Here is a 19,301-nt window from a genome sequence, read left to right on the forward strand (position 1 = left end):
AACATTATTTTCTTCAAGAACTATACAGTTGTTCACTAAACTCTACCTATGAAACTATAATACACTACATGTTAATTAATTGAATTAAAAAACACAAAATTAAATTTAAAAAAAATACGGTGAAAAAAATAAAAAATAAAAAAATACAGTTGTGACAGCACCACTTATCAAGTCATTGTTTTATCATTGAAATGAAATATTTTATTTTTTTCATACATTAAAATTCCATTTACACTAGGATCTACTTCTGGGCCTCCTATTCTGTTCCACAGATCTATTTGTCTATTCCTATGCCAAAGGCATATACTTGAGTAAGCAGTTTTATAGTGGTAAAGTAGGTCCCCTTCATTAGTGTTCTCTTTCTGAATTCTTTTGGCTATTCTCATTCTTCCATACTAATTTTAAGACCATTTTATCAAATTTTTTAAAAACTCTTGGTAATTCTAACTGAAATTACTGTACATTTGGGAAAATTAAGATGATTTTACATTTTAGGGGTACCATCTCCTTATCTAAGAACTTTGTATCTTTGCATTTTCCAAAAATTCAGAGGAGTTCTCATCAATTACTCACTTCCCCTGAACTCTCATAACCAAAACCTTTACAGTTCTCACCTCCAAAACTTATCCCAAATCTGTCTACTATGCTTTATATCCATTCTAACCTAGCACAGACCATTATCACATCTGGCTGATCTACTGCAGCACCCTGATTAATGGGCCCCTTCCTTATAGTCTTTATCCCAGAAAGATCTTTCCAAAGCATAAATCACATCAAATCATACACCACTTTTTTTTAAGATTTTATTTATTTATTTGAGAGAGAGAGAATGAGAGATAGCGCGAGAGGGAAGAGGGTCAGAGGGAGAAGCAGACTCCCTGCTGAGCAGGGAGCCCGATGTGGGACTCGATCTTGGGACTCCAGGATCATGACCTGAGCCGAAAGCAGTCGCTTAACCAACTGAGCCACCGAGGCGCCCCATACACCATTTTTTAAAACTGTTTTCTCACTGCAATTAAAATCCAAATTCCCGGGATGCCTGGATGGCTCCGTTGGTTTAGCGGCTGCCTTCAGCTCAGGTTATGATCCCAGGGTCCTGGGATTGAGTACTGCATTGGGCTCCTTGCTCAGCGGGGAGTCTGTCTCTCCCTCTGCTCCTCCCCCCCTGCTCAAGCTCCCCCCCCTCTCTCTGACAAATAAATAAAATCTTAAAAAAAAAAAATCCAAATGCCTTACCACAGAAACATTCACTCTCACTTCATTCCAGCCACTCCTACCTTCCTTTCTGTTCCTCACAAGCTCATTCGTACCTCTTAGAAGCTTTGTACTAGCTATTTGTTGGATGCTATTCCCTGAGACTTTCAAGTGGCTGGCTGCTGCTGGTCTGAGTTTAAATATCAATTCCTCAAAGAGACCTTCCCTAACCATCTGGTGTAATGTCACCCGCTTATCACATCATCTCATTTTTATAGCTAAAATCTATCAGATATTGTGTTACTTATATTTATTTACTGGCTGATTCTTCCACAAGTATGCAAGCTTTGTGACAGCAAGACTGTATGTCTTGTTAGATATTTCAAGCGCCTAGAACAGTGTCTGGGACATAGGAAGCATTTAACAAATGTTTGCTGAATAAACGAATTTGTTCAGATTTCATTTTTACCTTTCAATAATATGATTCTCTCTGTACCTTTATTAAGTTTATTCCTTAATATTTTATAATTTGTGTCACTATCACTAAGGAATATTTTTCCATTTCCACTCTACCAGGTTATTTCCATGACAGAGAAAACCTACTGATTATTTTATGTTTATATTGTAATTTGTCATCTTACAAATTCTGTTTTTTAACAAATTCTCTTATTAATCCCAACAGTTTTCTTACTAAAGTTGTATAGGTATACAATCATATCTTCAAAAAAATTTTATTATTTCTTCAATATTTATATTATTTCATTTTCTTATTGCATGTTTAAATCTCCCAAAACAATGTACGACATTACTGGTGAACATCTCTGTAATACTTCTAATTCTAAACATACTGCTTGAGTAATTTACTGTTTAGAATGATGTTTGTTATTTTTTTTTAGTAAACAGTCTTCATCAATTTCCTTTACTAGTTTAAGAGGGTTTTTTAAATGAAAACGTGCCTTTTCGGCATCCATGTTTTTTCTGCTTCAAATTGTTAATAAATTATGTTAACAGATATCATGATATTAAACCATTCTCATACTCCTGAAATAAATCCTGTATAGTCATGGCATATAACCTTTTGATACACTAATATATTCCACTTGTTTATATTTCATTTAGACTTTTGCATTTACATAAGACTGGTCTATACTTGGATTTTTTTAATTTTTATTTTTTATTTAGATAATAAAGATAATAATCACTAAAGTTTAATGCCTTGGCAAATTTAAGAATACAGGGGCTGGGGCTCCAACAGAACATGACTCTTGTACTTGGGGTCATGGTTCAAGCCCCACGTTGGGCATACAGCTTACTTGAAAAAAAAAAAGGAATACAATTTAAAATGAAAGGATAAAAAACACTTATAAAAAGAGCTTCAATTTTTCCACTAGAATAAATTCCCTTTTATCCAGAGTCCTAGGACAGGAGGTATGCTGCCTAATGACTAAGTCAAGTTAATGAGAAACTTCTTGGTAACTGCAAGGAACTGTTTGTGTAAGCATACATAGTAGTTAACACTACTAGACATCTCACAGAGTAATAACATTTAGGAAGTTTACAAGAGAGCTCTTAAAACACAGGGAGGGATCTTCTAGCCAAGCTGTGGAAACAACCTAAATGTCTATCAACAGATAAAGAAAAGTTGGTATACACATACAATGGAATTTTATTCAGCCTTAAAAAAGAGAATTCTCCCGTTTGCAATAACATGGATGGACCTACAGGACATTTTGCTAAGTGAAAGAAAACAGACACAGTAAGACAAATGCTAATCTCTGTTATGTAGAATCTAAAATAGTCAAACTCATAGGAGCAGAGGTTAAAATGGTGGTTACCAGAGGCTGGGGAGAGGGAAATGGGAGAGACTTTGGTCAAGGGATACAAAATTTCAGTTATATAAAATGAGTAAGTTCTGGTGATCTAATGTATATAGCATGGTGACTATAGGTAACACTACTATACTATATACCTAAAATTTGCTAAGAAGGTACATCCCAAGTGTTCTCACCACACACACAATAAAGGTAGCTACGTGAGGTAACAGGTTGGTAATCATTTCACAATTATGCATATATCAAGTTATCAAGTTGTACATTGTATTTTTTTTTTAAGATTTTATTTATTTGTCAGAGAGAGAGAGAGCACAAGCAAGGCGAGTGGCAGGCAGAGAGAAGCAGGCTCCCCGCTGAGCAAGGAGCCCTATGCAGGACTCGATCCCAAGACCCTGGGATCATGAATGAGCCAAAGGCAGATGCTTAACCAACTGAACCACCCAGGCATCCCAAGCTGTATTTATACATAGAATAAAAAACAAAAATTTAAAAACCTAGGAAGCTCTTTTTTCCTTGTAGGAGATTATTTTTTTTATTACCTGTCAGTTGGTCCTCAGAACCTTTTTAATTTAGGTATAATTGACATACAATGTTACATTAGTTTCAGGTATACATGATTCAACAACTCTGTATGTCATGCTATGCTCACAAGTATACCTACCATCTGTTACCACCAATACTATTATAATACCACTGACTATATTCCCTATGCTATACCTTTCAGTCATGTAACTTATTCATTCCATACCAGAAACCTGTACCTCCCACTCCTCTTCACCCATTTTTTGTCCATCACCCTACTCTCCTCTGCTCTGGCAACCACCAGTTTATTCTCTGCTATTTTGTTTTTTAGATTCCACATAAGTGAAATCATATTGTTTGTCTTTCTCTAATTTACTTCCCTTAGCATAAACCCTCTATATCCACCCATGTTGTTACAAATAGCAAGATCTATATATATACACACTCACACATACACACACCCACACCTTCTTTATACACGCATCTATCAATAGACACTTGGGTCACTTGCATATCTTGGCTACTGTAAATAATGCTGCATAAACATAGGGATGCATATATCTTTTCAAATTAGTGTTTTCTTTTTCCTTGGGTAAATATCCAGTAGTGGAATCAGTGAATCAAATGTTATTTCTAATGTTAATTTTCTGAGGAACCTCCATACAATTTTCCACAGTGGCTGCACCAATTTACATTCCTACTAATAAGAGGGTCCCTTTTACTCCACATCCTCGCCAACATCTGTTATTTCTTATCTTTTTGATACTAGCCATTTTGACTCGGTGTAAGGTGCTATCTCATTGTGCTTTAATTTTTTTAATATTTTATTTATTTGAGAGAAAGAGGGAGAGAGAGAGACAGAGAGAAAGGGAACACAAGCAGGGAGAATGGGAGAGGAAGAAGCAGGCTTCCCGCTGAGCAGGGAGCCTGATTCGGGGCTCGATCCCAGGACCCTGGGATCACGACCTGAGCCGAAGGCAGATGCTTAACGACTGTGCCACCCAGGCGCCCCTCATTGTGCTTCTGATGTGCATTCCCCTGATTAGTGATGTTGAGCATATTTTCATCTGTCTGTTGGCCATCTGTGTGTCTTCTTTGGAAAATGTCTATTCAGGTCCTCTGCCCATTATTAATCAGATTATTTGGTGTTTTGGTGTTGAGCTGTAGAAGTTCTTTATATATTCTGGATATTAAGCACTTATCAAACGTGTCATTTGCAAATATTTTCTCCCTTTCAAGTAAAGTGGCCTTTTTGTTTTGTTGATGGTTTCCTTCGCTGTATGAAAAATTTTTATTTTGATATAGTCCCAACAGTTTACTTTTGTTTTTGTTCCCTTGCCTGAGGAAACACATCTAGAAAAAGGTTGCTAAGGCCAAAGTCAAAGAGATTACTGCCTATGTTTTCTTCTAAGAGTTTTATGGTTTCAGGTCTCACATTTAGGTCTTTAATCCATTTTTTTTTAAAGATTTTATTTACTTGGCAGAGAGAGAGAGCATGCGTGCATGCATGCGCACACAAGCAGGCAGAGCAGTGGACAGAGGGAGAGGGAGAAGCAGGCTTCCCGCGGAGCAGGAAGCCCGATGCGGGGCTTGATCCCAGGACCCTGGGATCATGACCTGAGCCAAAGGCAGATGCTTAACCAACTGAGCCACCCAGGCACGCCAGTCTTTAATCCATTTTGGGTTTATTTTTGTATATGGTGTAAGAACCTGGTCCAGTTTCATTTTTTTGCATGTAGCTATCTCCAGGGATCTTTTTCAGATGTCAAATACTGCCAAAATTAATTCTTATGTTAACCACAAAAAGTGGCTCTCAGTCAGGAAACTTGACTATAAGAGACTGATAAGGCTAAAGTGTTTTAAGAGGCTTCACTAAAAAACTATTTCCTATTACTGGAATGCTAAAACTATAGCTACTTAAGAGGAGACTACCAGACAATAGTCATCAGCAATCTTATTACATCAGTTACAAGAATAAATTATGTTTATATACTAGAATTTTTGTAAGGTATCAAATTGTGGAAAATCTGTGCTTTATTACAAGATGTGCAATGTGGGTTAAACTTCAAGATAAATAAAGCTGTTTAAAAAAAAAACTTTGAGGGACACCTGGGTGGCTCAGTTGGTTCAGCTTCTGCCTTCGGCTCAGGTCATGAACCCAGGGTCCTGGGATTGAGTCCGCATCAGGCTCCCTGCTCAGTGGGGAACCTACTTCTCCATCTGCCTGCTCTGCTTGCTCTGCCTGCCATTCCCCCACTTGTGCTCTCTCTCTCTCTCTCTCTCTCTGACAAATAAAATTAAAAAAAAAAAAAATTAAAAAAAAAAATCTTTGAGGGACGCCTGGTGGCTCAGTCAGTTAAGCATCTGCCTTCAGCTCAGGTCATGATCCCAGGGTCCTGGGATCGAGTCCCATATTGAGCTCATTGCTCAGCAGGAAGCCTGCTTCTCCCTCTGCCTGCCATTCCCCCTACTTGTGCTCTCTCTGACAAATAAATAAATCTTTAAAAATAATAATAATAAAATAAAATAATTTTTAAATCTTTTTTTTTTAAAGATTTTAGTTATTTATCTGACAAAGACACAGCGAGAGAGGGAACACAAGTAGGGGGAGTGGGAGAGGGAGAAGCAGGCTTCCCGCCAAGCAGGGAGCCCGATGTGGGGCTCAATCCCAGGACCCTGGGACCATGACCCAAGCCAAAGGGAGACGCTTAATGACTGAGCCACCCAGGCGCCCCTAAAAAAAAAAATCTTTGAGAGGAAATATATACCAGGAATTATTTCTAGGTTTCTTACAATAAACTCAGAAAATGAAAATCATAAATAAAGCTCTTTGTAACTAACACAACTGCCAAAAATCAGACACTGTTGTGTTGGAAAAAGGAAAGAACTACTCTGCAACCAGCTTTGTATGCATGTTTAGTGTCCTTCACTGACTGTTTAGAATCAATGTAAGTTTGAGCACTCTTTTCTAAGAGCCACTTTAGGAAAGAAAGTTTATAGACCACACTTTTTTTTCCACAAGTGAAAATAACTTATTTGAGGGCGCCTGGGTGGCTCAATTGGGCTGAGCTACATAGGGCTCCCAGCTCAGCGGGGGGCCTACTTCTCCCTCTGATCCTCTCCCCTCTCATGCTGTTTCTCACTCTTTAAAAAAAAAAGAAAAGAACTTATTTGAATATCATTTACATTCTTCTAACACAGTCTACTTACTTGAATTAAAAAATGTCTGAGAAAACTGACACTATTTTATGATTACTAGAAAATTAGGGCATAATTAAGAAATACCATCCAAGGGGCAACTGTTTATTCTTTCATCCATTATGGAACCAATAACCTTCCCAGAGTTGATACACTGAGTTTCCTGAATGACAGTTGTATTTCATGTACCAGTCTCATCCCACACTCTGAGAAACCTTGGCTACTAGAGTTTTTGCACCAGTTCTTATTCCTGTTGACTTATTGTTTAAATAGTCGCCGTTGCCAATTAAAAAAACTGTCTAGCATTTTAGAGTTCAAAGTACATTCTCATGCAATATCTCACATCACCTTTGACATAATCTCTCCAGATGGAAAAACTAAGGCTCAAGTGAAATGTCTTGGTCAAAAATCACATAAATACTTATAAAAACTAGAGTTGGAATTGGTTTAGTCCATCTCACAGCACTAAATTTCTATAGTATGCTAGGCACAAGGGATAATGAAATAAACAAGGAGAGGTACTCACTCTCCCTTAGTCTGGTTCAATGCTCCCAGTCACTTCCAAGGGTTAAAAATCCCCTTTCTGAAGAAACTGGGCCATGCATGTATTCAATAAATACTTATTAAATGCATACTAAGTGCTGGCACAGTTAAATAAGCAGCACTGGGACCATCAGTGAATAAATAAAACAGAGTTTTCCTCACTAAGTTCACAATTTTCATGGAAGAAAATAGATCACAAAAAAATATATGTATGTCAAGTGCTATGAAAAAAATAAAGCAGGGTAAAAGCAGGGAGAATGATAAAGGCAATGTTATTTTATATAAGGTGATTAAGGGAACTCTGACAAGGTGAAATTTGAGCACAAACTTGAAGGAAGTAAAAAAGTGACCATGCTGGAAATGTGGGGTAAGAACATCCTAGATGAAGGGAACAGCAAATGCAAAGGCCTTGAGTTGAAGCAGCACCAATCTTAGGATTTCTGACTGTTACTTACTTTTCAAGCTGCTCCTTACTCAACCAACCAGGTTGGGTCTGCCCCAACCCTGGGTTCAATCCTCGTATCAGAGTCCAAACAAAAAATTCCAAAAAGAATTCTCTAGCAGTTTTTGCTCTCATTTATCATTCCACCACTATCCCTTTAATCCACCTTCTTTGTACAAGACTGAAAATTTGCTCATCACTAATATAACAAGACATGAATACTACACTGATTAAGAACATACACAGAAAAGCTATACTCTCTCTAGTCATTTGGACTGATAACGGTAATTACTTTATTACTCCTCCTTACCTCCATACCAAAGAAATGACTACAAAGGGAACCACAGCCTTTAATAATTAATTCTAACTTAGGAAACAACTGATTCTCAGCAGTTACCCAATCAGAAAGTGCTGTAGGTTATCAATAATTTAAATGAAAGAGAATAATGTTCTAAGGCAGAGATGGGAAAAAAAGATGCTAACAAAAAAACCTTGTAAACCTATGCATTAACTTATATCTTATAACTTTAACGCACATTAAGAGTGAAAACTTGAGCCTCATTTACTATGTGAAAGAGAACATTTCTGTACTACATAAAAGGAGAATAACAAATCAATTACTCTGTGTCTGTGAGACTGTTTTATTTTCATGTCCATAATCAGAACCTGCCACATCACTTTCCGTCTAGCACAGATAACCACTTTATCCCCAAATATTAAGATTTATGTTACATGTTAGTGCAGGAAAAAGCCTGAGTTACCTTAAAGTCAGGTACTTTTTTCTTCTGCTTCACTTACCTTAGCCCAGTAGCGAAAGGCTAACACCAAGGGAGTAAAGACAGGTTCCAACTTGCCAAGAGCAGCAAGTAAATCAGTAGTGAGGCATGCCATATCATTTCCTGCACTCACTCTACAAAGCAAACCACTGTGAATGAGAAAGAAACAAATTTCACTGTATTAATACCTTAAAAACCAGAATATTCCAAATCCTATGGCTATACTTTCTAGTCACCATAATTTTTTTGCATTTTTTAATATTATGTTCAATTAGCCAGCATTATAGTACATCATTAGTTTTTTATGTAGTGTTCGTTCAACGATTCATTAGTTGAGTACAGCATGCAGTGCTCATCACCACACATGCCCTCCTTAATACCCATCACCTGGTTACCCCATCCCCCACCCCCTCCCTTCTGTGACCCTCAGTTTGGTTCTCACAGTCCAGAGTCTCTCTCATGGTTTGTCTTAGTCACCATATTTTAATACCTAGGAAGTCATAATAAAAATAAGAATTTCAATAAACTGAGAGCTAGCTGAAAACTAAAAATCATTTCCATCACTAGAGTTCCATATAAAGATGTTTTAAATACTCATTTGTACTTCACAAATAAATTTCAACCTTATTTAGTATTTAAATTCATCAGAAATTACAAAATTAGTTTTACATCAAAGACATTGAACTTATCAATGTCAAGTGGTGCAACATATCTTCCCAGTTTATTCTTTTGGCTTTGCACAGGATAAAAAGAAAAAAATGAAATTCTGAACTAGCTATACTTCTTGACCCTAATTTTTCCTATCCAATCTTTCATGATTTTATTGCTACTTTCAGATTAGAAAGGATGTATGTATTAACCCACAGGTAATGCTTATATGTAAATGAAAATAGGAGCTACCTTAAAGGGGTGACAGAATTATAATAGATTTTGGTGGCAGGGAGAAGAATGTATCTGAGGTTCCACAAACAGAAAATTTGACAATGTGGTTACAAAACAAAAAAGCAAAAAACACTAGAAGTTAGAAGTCAGAATACTTCCATTGCAATTCTGATTTTACTCTAAATGATGTGAATTTGGTCAATCATTTAATTCCTCCAGGTCTCAATTTTCTAGTTAGAAAACAAAGTTGAATTAGATCTCCACAGATCCTTATAACTTTGAATAAGAAAATATAGTACTCTTAAAATTTAAGATATATAGGTTAGTTTTCAATAAAAGAACACTTAATTATTTCTGTATTGCTTTCATGTCTCCCACACTGATCTCAAATAGGATTATTTCAGTTTCCTTTTTCACAGGCACATTGTTGATTCCTATAGACATCTGACTAGAAAGGCAAGATTAGTCTTCAATGACTCATTTTCAGTGAACTAAAAACTAGAATCTAAAAAACTGTGAGCTCCTTGAGAAGAGTGGCTATTTCCTATTTATGTTGGTATCCCTACAGCAAAGCAGTACCTAACACACAATAAATGTTCAATACTATTGGGTGAATGAACTTGAGGAAAAAAATGAAAAGTTTTGCCTACTGTGTTTTGTTTTTAACTGGTAATTCTATTTCTTGTTCACATACTTTTAGTAAGCTTTTATTTTTAATAACTAGAAACTAGCTTAGTTATATTAATCCAAAGAGAAATCTAAAACAAAATTTTCTGTCTTGGAAACGACTGCATACTTGGTTATTGTTGTTATTTCGAAAAATATTTTCTATTCACTGTTACCTTTTCCGATCTTTGCACACCACAACAGGAACTTTGGCGTGAAAATCAGATTCCACATCTATATATAATACTAATAAAGAAAAAAATACACCAAGTAAGATAATGTCAACATCTCTCAAATATTTACTCTAAGATAAAGATTAAGCAATAGTATCCTTCTAAAAATCACTCGCATTGCTTCTGTGATAATACACACTTCTCATTATGAGCATCAACCCAACAGAATATCTTACCTCTCTTGGTGTCATTTGCCGTATATCACAAACCACAGGCATAGTGCAACATATTGTCCAAAAATTATAATCACCTTAAGAAAGGACTTAACATCTCTAAAAGTTTGAATATTTCCTAATAAGTATATAATCTAGTCAGTTATTAAACCTTCAAAAATATGGCAAACAACAAACACCACTTACTTCTATTTCTGAAGAAGTCATGAAATGAGAACCTACAATTCTCTGACAATTTAGTTCTTTTAAATCATCCATGCAAGTAAAAGGCTAACTCTGCTGGCCCCATTTCCTCTTAATATATGAAGAATGTGCCAAATCAAAGCTCTTGAGGAAGAAGATTCGGTAAAGCACACTTCCACTCTGAAGTCTTTCTCTACATCTCCCAGGTAGGCCCCATGTCATAAATGTTCAGTCTAATGAAAATAGATGTTTTAATACTCTTTCATTTGAGGTTTAAAGAGTATCTCTTAGTAGTACTTGTTGGAATTATTAATTTATTAAAAAATCATGTGCTGGAGATTTATATGCCAGGAATTGCATTATGCGTGGTAGATATGACCATGAATAAGACACAAAGAGCTCAATTATGGGTTTGGAATACAAATAAATAAACAAATCAATCCTGTATATGCCAGGAATTGCATTATACGTGGTAGATATGACCATGAATAAGACACAAAGAGCTCAATTATGGGTTTGGAATACAAATAAATAAACAAATCAATCCTGTAGATGACAGAAGTTTTAAGGGAGTACAATGAAGGCATAAAGGCGGCTAAATAGTATTCCATTCATATATATATATATATATATACAACTTCTTTATCCATTCATCTGTCGATGGACATTTTTTTTTTTTTAAAGATTTTATTTATTTATTTGAGAAAGAGAAAGTGAGAGACAGCACGAGAGGGAAGAGGGTCAGAGGGAGAAGCAGACTCCCCGCCGAGCAGGGAGCCCGATGCGGGACTCGATCCCGGGACTCCAGGATCATGACCTGAGCCGAGGCAGTCGCTTAACCAACTGAGCCACCCAGGCGCCCTGTCGATGGACATCTTAAGGAGAGCACATGATGTAATGAGCACTGGGTATTATATGAGACTGATGAATCACTGAACTCTACCTCTGAAACTAAAAATATACTGTATGTTAATTAATTGAATTTAAATTAAAAAATAAAGTAAAAAAAATTTTTTAAAGGTGCTAATAATTTTTTAATCAAAATGTATTTTGTAAGCCTATGTTATGTGACTTAAGATGATCTAGTCATGTATTTAAAATACATTTGCAGGATGCCTGGGTGGCTCAGTCAGTTAAACATCTGCCTTCGACTCAGGTCATGATCCCAGAGTCCTGGGATCTAGTCCTGCATCCAGCTCCTTGCTCAGCGGAGAGCCTGTTTCTCCCTCTGGCTGCCACTCCCTGTTTGTGCTCTCTCTCTCTCTGACAAATAAATAAATAAAATATTTAAAAAATAAACAAAATACGTTTGCTAGGTTGATACCGTCCAGTGATTCTAAAGAAGTAAAAGCTCCGTGTCCACCTCTTATCTGTAATATGCTTTAGAGTTTTTTGCAGTAAGAAACAAATATTTATTAAGAAAAAAATGATACTAAAATCCCTTTACAAGATTAACTGGACCAAATTATTCCCTTAAAAACTAAGGAAAATGGCCAACAAGAAGCTGACAAATAATCAAAAACTGAAATGGAAGAGAGAGAGAAAGGAAGTTTAGAAATGACTATGAAGTCAATGACAGGGTAAGGTTAAGGTCAATAAGCTATCTCTTCTAAGCCAAACTGCAAATATTTTTGCCAGGTACTTATGATTCATAAAATTTAAGATGACAATAATAATAACAATCACACAGCAAGACTTTAATAAGAAGTTACTGTAAACTAAGCACTTCTAAGCTGTGGCTTAGCCCATTTCATTCTCACAACAATCTTCTCATCAAAAGATAATAATAAAAAAAATATATATATATATATAGCCATTTTACAGATGAGAAAACTGAAACATTAACACTTAAATAACCTGTCAAAGTATATAACCAGTAAGTGGCAGAACTAAAATTTGAACCCAGAAAGTCTGGCTCCAGATCCTGAGCTCTTAAGCATTTACTTTTAACAAGAAAAGTAGTAAATAAAAAACAAGAAAATGATATTCCATATTGTCCTACATGACCTAGGGCCTGGTTTAAGACAGCTGGAATTTTTAAAAATTTTATTTTAAGACATATTTTTACCTATATGAATGTCCATTTTACACCAGAAGCAATCCAGACAAGGCAGATATGAAAAACTTTTAATAGGTATGATTTGGTTGATGTAATATAAATGATTAGTTTAATATTAAGTGGAAAAAAAAATACTCAATGCATGCACACATTTTCCCCACGTCTCTCCCTAAATCATCCTTCATCAAACGACCTCCTAATGATTATAGGTTTTCTGTCTTTTACACAAGAAATGCCCATAATATTCAAAGCTAACATTTTTAAATTACCCAAAAGGCAGTACTTTTTTACATATCAACTTTAAATATACTTTTGATCTAATGACAAATAAATTTTGTAGCATACCTAATTCAACAAATACATAAGTATATGTACTATAATGACTCAAATATGCTGAGTGTTAGTTTAACTTGGTTAGACATATATAAACAACACATTGCATATACCTTTAAAGAATTTTCTTTAGAAAGACAAATTAAAAAAGAAACTCACCACTTTTTTTTAAAATCCCAAGCACTTGTATCAGAAGATCTGGATGATTCATCTAAAAGATTTCAAATTAAATCAATATACTACTTTCATAGTTCATAGTTCAAGTTGCATATTTTAGAGAGAATTCAATTTCATTAAATATTTAAATAAAATCATGCTCTGTATCTTAAAATAATGAAAAAAATAGAGTTTTACTTTTATGTTAACAAATCTTGTTTATAGAAGTAGAATCTAATAAATAATGTAGTGCTATTATTCCAGCAATATTCCTAGAATTAATAAATTCTTAGTATGAGAAAAGATTCTGGAATTTCACAGCAAAACAAATGGAAAAAAAATCAGTTTACCAAAAAATTGTTAAAGAGAAGTTGTTGAGATAGGAAATTTAAGAGGTACTGATACTGGCCTCATGGTCAAAAGGCTTAGATTAAATACTACTTTAACAAGCTTGTCAGATGCTTAGTTTAATACGTACTTTGCTATTTTAAAGTATTTAATAATCATATGCTAATTGTAAGTAAATGATTATATCAGATGAGAAATTAAAACATCAAATTTTCACCTAAATTGAACCGCTTTGAGCATTAAAATTATTTTTAAAAAAACAATAATACATGTAAATCGATCATTTTAAATGTTTCACAGGTCAATAAATAAGTAATGTAGCAATGTTAGTTACTACTTATTTAAAAAGTACCCACAATGTACCAGACACACCACCCAAAAATGCCTGGTATACAGCATCTCATGTAATATAAAGTTATTATCCCTGTTTTGGAAATTAAAAAACTGAGTCTCAGAAAGGTCAAGTAACTTCCTCGTTGCAGCCAAGATTTGAACACAGATGTATGATTTCAAAGCTCTTTTCACTTTCTATACTGCTTACTACAAGCAGTAACTATACAACATAATCAAATATGTATAAGCATTTTCCTTTTTTACTGCATTTCTCTACTTTCTTCTTCCTCTCCCTTATTTCTTTATTCCACCTATGTCTAACACCTAATAGTTTCCAAAAGCAACCTTTAATTATGATAGTAACACTCTACAAACCAGAGTTTTATAGTCCCCTACATCTTCTCTAAAAAAATAATCTATTAAAAAAATACCAAGTACTAGTTAAGAATCACATAGAAAAAGGTTTTTCTAATTACTTACCCTGGGAGGAAATTTTATATCTATATTAACATCACTATTTTTCAGAGCAAACTTAGTCAGAGATGAGCCATACAACCTAAGTGAACACTCTGGAAATAAAGGAAAAAATACCAAAGCATGAAACAGAGTGCAAATAGGGGAAAATTAAAAAAAACAATGGTAGGAAAATGCATATATTTTAATTTTGTGTCTTCCAATTCTAGTTATAACATTTATAGAAGAATGACATCCTTTCTAACTTATCTAACAAAATAATAATAATGTTTCTCAATTATGGGGTTCAGGGACAAAGGAAGAAATTACTTATAAAAATCCAGTGTTTAAACAAAATCTTATAATAGTTCATTTAGGAATGACTAGAAGTATGTTAAACATTTAATCTGTAACAGTAAACAATGTACTAAACTAGGTACAGCTACTCTCATAAACTACATTTATTTTTAGATATTTATATTTATGTAAGAGAGAGCACTAAAATGGTGAAAGGATCACAGACATTCAATGCCAACGCTCTTTAAAAATACAAAGAGAAGCCTAGTCACCTGAACAAAAAAACAAAATCCTGTGCCTTTGAAGGGTTCACAAAATATATAGGAATAATAAGATACAACCTACATCTTTTTCAGACTCTTAAATATGTTATTTCAAAAATCATAATAAGGCAAATTTTAAAAGGATCTCACCAGAGGGCAAGTTGAAAAATAACATGACTGGAACTACTCAGGCAGGCAGGTGCAGTTTCTTAGAAAATGTGAGTTCATACTCATTCATACATATAAAAGTCTATTTTTCAAGCTCACAAAATGTCTGAAAGTCACTGAAGTCATTAAGATCATAAAAATCTCATTTCTATTCTTAAAATAGTAAATTATTTCTTTTTTTTAAAGCATCTTTCTTTTTTTAAGTTATTTAAAGTTATCTCTACACCCCATGTGCAGCTCTAACCCACAACCTCAAGATCAAGAGGCACACATTCTTCCAACTGAGCCAGCCAGGTGCCCCAATAGTAAATTATTTCTGTATACAATTTATATTAGTACTCAATGCTTTTTCATAGAAAACCACATTATTACAGAAGTAATAAAGAGAAATCAAATTGTTTTCCATTTTTAAATTTCAATTTTACATCCTTTCTTATAAATCTCACAATGGCTCTATATAAAACTATAATTTGTCAACTGTTCAATACCCTTTGGTGGTGAGAAATAAGTCTTATTTAATAGACATAAATTAAATATTGATGCAAAAAAAAGGAGGGGCTAAACAAATCTTTATATAAATGTCTACAATAAACCTGGCACAACTCCCGCTTACACCAAAAACATAAGCTTTCTGTAAAGAGCAGAATCAAAAAGAAAAATAAAAGTGCAGATTTTACTTCTAATGACCCCACTTAAATTAATTTTTCCCCATCATTAGGCCAATAAGAATCTTATTAAGTGACTGGCTGGAATGTATATACTGAAAATAATATAACTAAAGTGTCCACTCAGAAGTCAAAGATACTGAAAATATTACATATATGACCTTTAAGAAATTTTCCTGTATCTGACATTTTAAAAATATTTTTATTACAAAAATTATGCTATGTCATAACTCCCCATTTTCCTTTCCTGAGATATTTCCCCCAAAAAAATCACTTTTAAAATAATTAAATTCATCTGCTTTTAAGATAGAAAAAGAGAAAGGAAAACATTAAGAAATTTACACTAAGTTCAACAGGAAGCAAGGGGAAGAGTTGTACTATTTTAAAAATTAAGCGTAAAGTATATTTTTACCTGATAAAAATGTTGTTATCACCTTTGACATTTCCTCCACAATTTCCTGACGGACTCTGAGGTCATCATCTGTTATTCCATGTTCTTTTGCTAATTCAATAACTGCAACACTTAAAGCAGCCAGCTGGGCAGGGGTAGGAGGTGGCAGAGAACGAAGCTCACTTTCTTCCTGTTTTTCCTATTAGCGTAACATTTAACAACAACGTAAAAATTTTTTTCTATTTTAATGTCCTTAGATTTAGGATAGAAAGACTATACAGATGTATTAACTCAACAAATATTCACCTTCTATGTGCCTGATTCAAAACACCTAGGATATGGAAGTGAACAAGACAAAAATCCCTTCCTTTGTAAGTACTGGAAGATTGAGGGGTGTTTTGGGGCAGGTTCCTATTAAACATTAAGAAAATAAAATTTGTGGGCAACTGGGTGGCTCAGTTGGTTAAGCGACTGCCTTCGGCTCGGGTCATGGTCCTGGAGTCCCGGGATCAAGTCCCGCACCAGACTCCCTGCTCGGCGAGGAACGGGCTTCTCCCTCTGGCCCTCCCCCTCTCATGTGCTCTCTCTCTCTCTCTCTTTCTCACTCTCTCTAAATAAATAAATAAATCTTTAAAAAAAGAAAAGAAAATTTGTTCTACTTTACTGTCTGCATAAATTCTGAGATGCTACATCAAAGCCAATATATTTTAAGTACAGCACTTAGCTGATAATTTTGCGGATAATTTTGTTACAGCAAAGAGACTTTTAATGTAGCAGAAAGTCTTGAATCCTCTCTGATCTGCGTATTAAATGGTCACAGGAAAACATCCTAGACACCACATCACATTTGTTATACTGCCTACCATTTACAATTGATTTCTGTCATTTTATCCAATGCTAAGCCAAATGTTCCTCAAAACCCTTGATTCTACTAAAAGTGTGAAAGCCAATTTAAACCCTTTAAATCTAAAGAGGGACCAACTATATTATATATACACAATGATTTTTTTTTAAAGATTTTATTTATTTGAGAGAGAGACAAAGCAAGAGAGGGAACACAAGCAGGGGGAGTGGGAGAGGGAGAAGTAGGCTTCCCCGCGGAGCAGGGAGCCTGATGCGGGGCTCGATTCCAAAACCCTGGGATCATGACCTGAGCCGAAGGCAGACGCTTAACGGCTGAGCCACCCAGGCGCCCCACACAATGATTTTTAAAAATTAATTTTTTATTCTGATTTTTAAAAAAATACATGCTAATTGCAAAAGCTACATAAAACATAGGAAAATACAAAGAAAATCATCCACGATCTAACATCATACTATTTCCTTTACTTTTTTTTTAAAAGATTTTATTTATTTATTTGAGAGAGAGGGAGCAAGAGAGGGAGAAGGGCAGAAGGAGAAACAGACTCCCCAGAGCCTGAGGTGGGACTCAATCCCGTGAGATCATGACCTGAGCCAAAATCAAGAGTCGGACACTCAACCAACTGAGCCATTCAGGGGCCCCTTCCTTTATTTATTTTTTTTTTTTTTACCATAACTGAGACCATACCATTTCTTTAATGTTATAATAATGGCATTTTCTAACCCCACATTTCAGTCAAGAGACATTCTCTTATTTTTTGAGACATGTAGCTCCCAACAGATCTAAAAATCAAAAGTAGTTTATTCTCTCTTCTCTACCCCCCACAATATAGTTAAACAAAAACTTTGGTCTATTTCTAATTTTATTCATTGTTACTATATTCAGTCTCAACATAAAGTTTACCTATATCTTAAGTAACATAGGGGGTAAGACAACCTCATTTTTATAAGTTTCTGTGAATATTTCTGCAATCTTAATTATAATCTAAATCTTGGGTGAGTGTCTAAAGTTTTCAGGTATATTTTTTTAGGATTCATCCAAGGTATTAATAGCTATACACTTAATTAAAATTAAAAAAATGATGTAAGATTAACATGCAACACATCTATTTTATTTATGTAGAACTACCAAAAAATTCTCTGAATTATATTGCTAGACTGTCATGGAAATAAAAAGATAAAAGACAATAAATGAACATAGTCCTCTACCTACATTATTAATAAGCCTATCCTACTTCCTTTAGGATACTGTTCCATTTAACAATCTCACTGATATCCTCCTATCATTGATCATCCTCATATATCCTAAGTATGACAGAGAAAATAGATAAATAAATGTATACTATCATGTCAGGTAAAGCTATGAAGAAAATCAAACAGGGTAAGACTACAAACTGATGGGCAAGGGTAAGGGGCGCCTGGGTGGCTCAGTTGGTTAAGCGACTGCCTTTGGCTCAGGTCATGATCCTGAAGTCCCAGGATCAAGTCCCGCATCGGGGTCCCTGCTCAGCAGGGAGTCTGCTTCTCCCTCTGACGCTCCCTGCTCTCATGTGCTCTCTGTCTCTCATTCTCGCTCTCTCAAATAAATAAATAAAATCTTTAAAAAAAAAAGGTTATTATTTTAGAATAGAGTGGACAAAGAAGGCCCCTCTAAACAAGTAATGTTTAGCAGAAACCTAAAAATGAAAGAGAGAGACATTTAAATTTCTGGGGGAAGAGCATTTCAGATACAGAGAACAGTAAATGCAGAGACTTGGAGGCAATAAAGTACCTAATGTTATTTGAAGAGATCAGTGTGGCTAAAGGGTTAACAAAGGGGTGATTGGAAGATGATGAGGTTGAAAAGTTAACTAGAAGCCAAATATCATATGACCTTATGAAACTTGGTAAGGACTTACATTTTATTCTAAGTTGGGAAGCCAAAGAAGGGCTATGAGAAGAAAGTAACATGATATGACATATTTTAAAAGAGCAATCCTGGCTGATAAATGAATAATAGACTGTATGGGGGCAGGAAGGAGGGCTAAGTTGGAAGTAGTCCAGGTGAAAGACAGTGGTAGCACAGACTAAAACACAAAGAGTAGGAGTGCTTGGTTGGCTCAGTCGGTAGAGCATGCAACTCAGATCTCAAGGTCATAAGTTTGAGCCCCACATTGGGTGTAGATTACAAAAAAAAAAAACAAAAATCCAGAAAGAGCCGAGTGTGTGACAAATGACTAAATTTGGAATAAACCATGTTTTGAAGATAAATTCTATAGAACTTGTTAATGGTTTGAATGTGGGGTATAAATGAGAAAGATAAATCAAAGGTGCTTGTCCTAGACAACTGA

General features: G+C 34.9%; 1 protein-coding gene across 14 annotated transcripts in view; it reads right to left on the reverse strand.

The window, feature by feature from the left end:
- The window catches only part of TUT4 (terminal uridylyl transferase 4), a 127,140-nt gene that overhangs the window by 51,093 nt on the left and 56,746 nt on the right, over positions 1–19,301 (reverse strand). For all 14 annotated transcript variants that reach the window (XM_027577007.2, XM_027577015.2, XM_027577090.2 and 11 more), the window contains exons 5-9: positions 16,132–16,309; positions 14,354–14,442; positions 13,196–13,247; positions 10,232–10,301; positions 8,530–8,656 (exon numbers count right to left, since the gene is read on the reverse strand). In XM_027577007.2, coding sequence (XP_027432808.1) covers positions 8,530–8,656; positions 10,232–10,301; positions 13,196–13,247; positions 14,354–14,442; positions 16,132–16,309 — 516 coding nt within the window. The remainder of the gene's footprint in view (positions 1–8,529; positions 8,657–10,231; positions 10,302–13,195; positions 13,248–14,353; positions 14,443–16,131; positions 16,310–19,301) is intronic.

Source organism: Zalophus californianus, chromosome 4, assembly GCF_009762305.2.
Source record: "Zalophus californianus isolate mZalCal1 chromosome 4, mZalCal1.pri.v2, whole genome shotgun sequence".
Lineage (NCBI taxonomy): Eukaryota > Metazoa > Chordata > Mammalia > Carnivora > Otariidae > Zalophus > Zalophus californianus.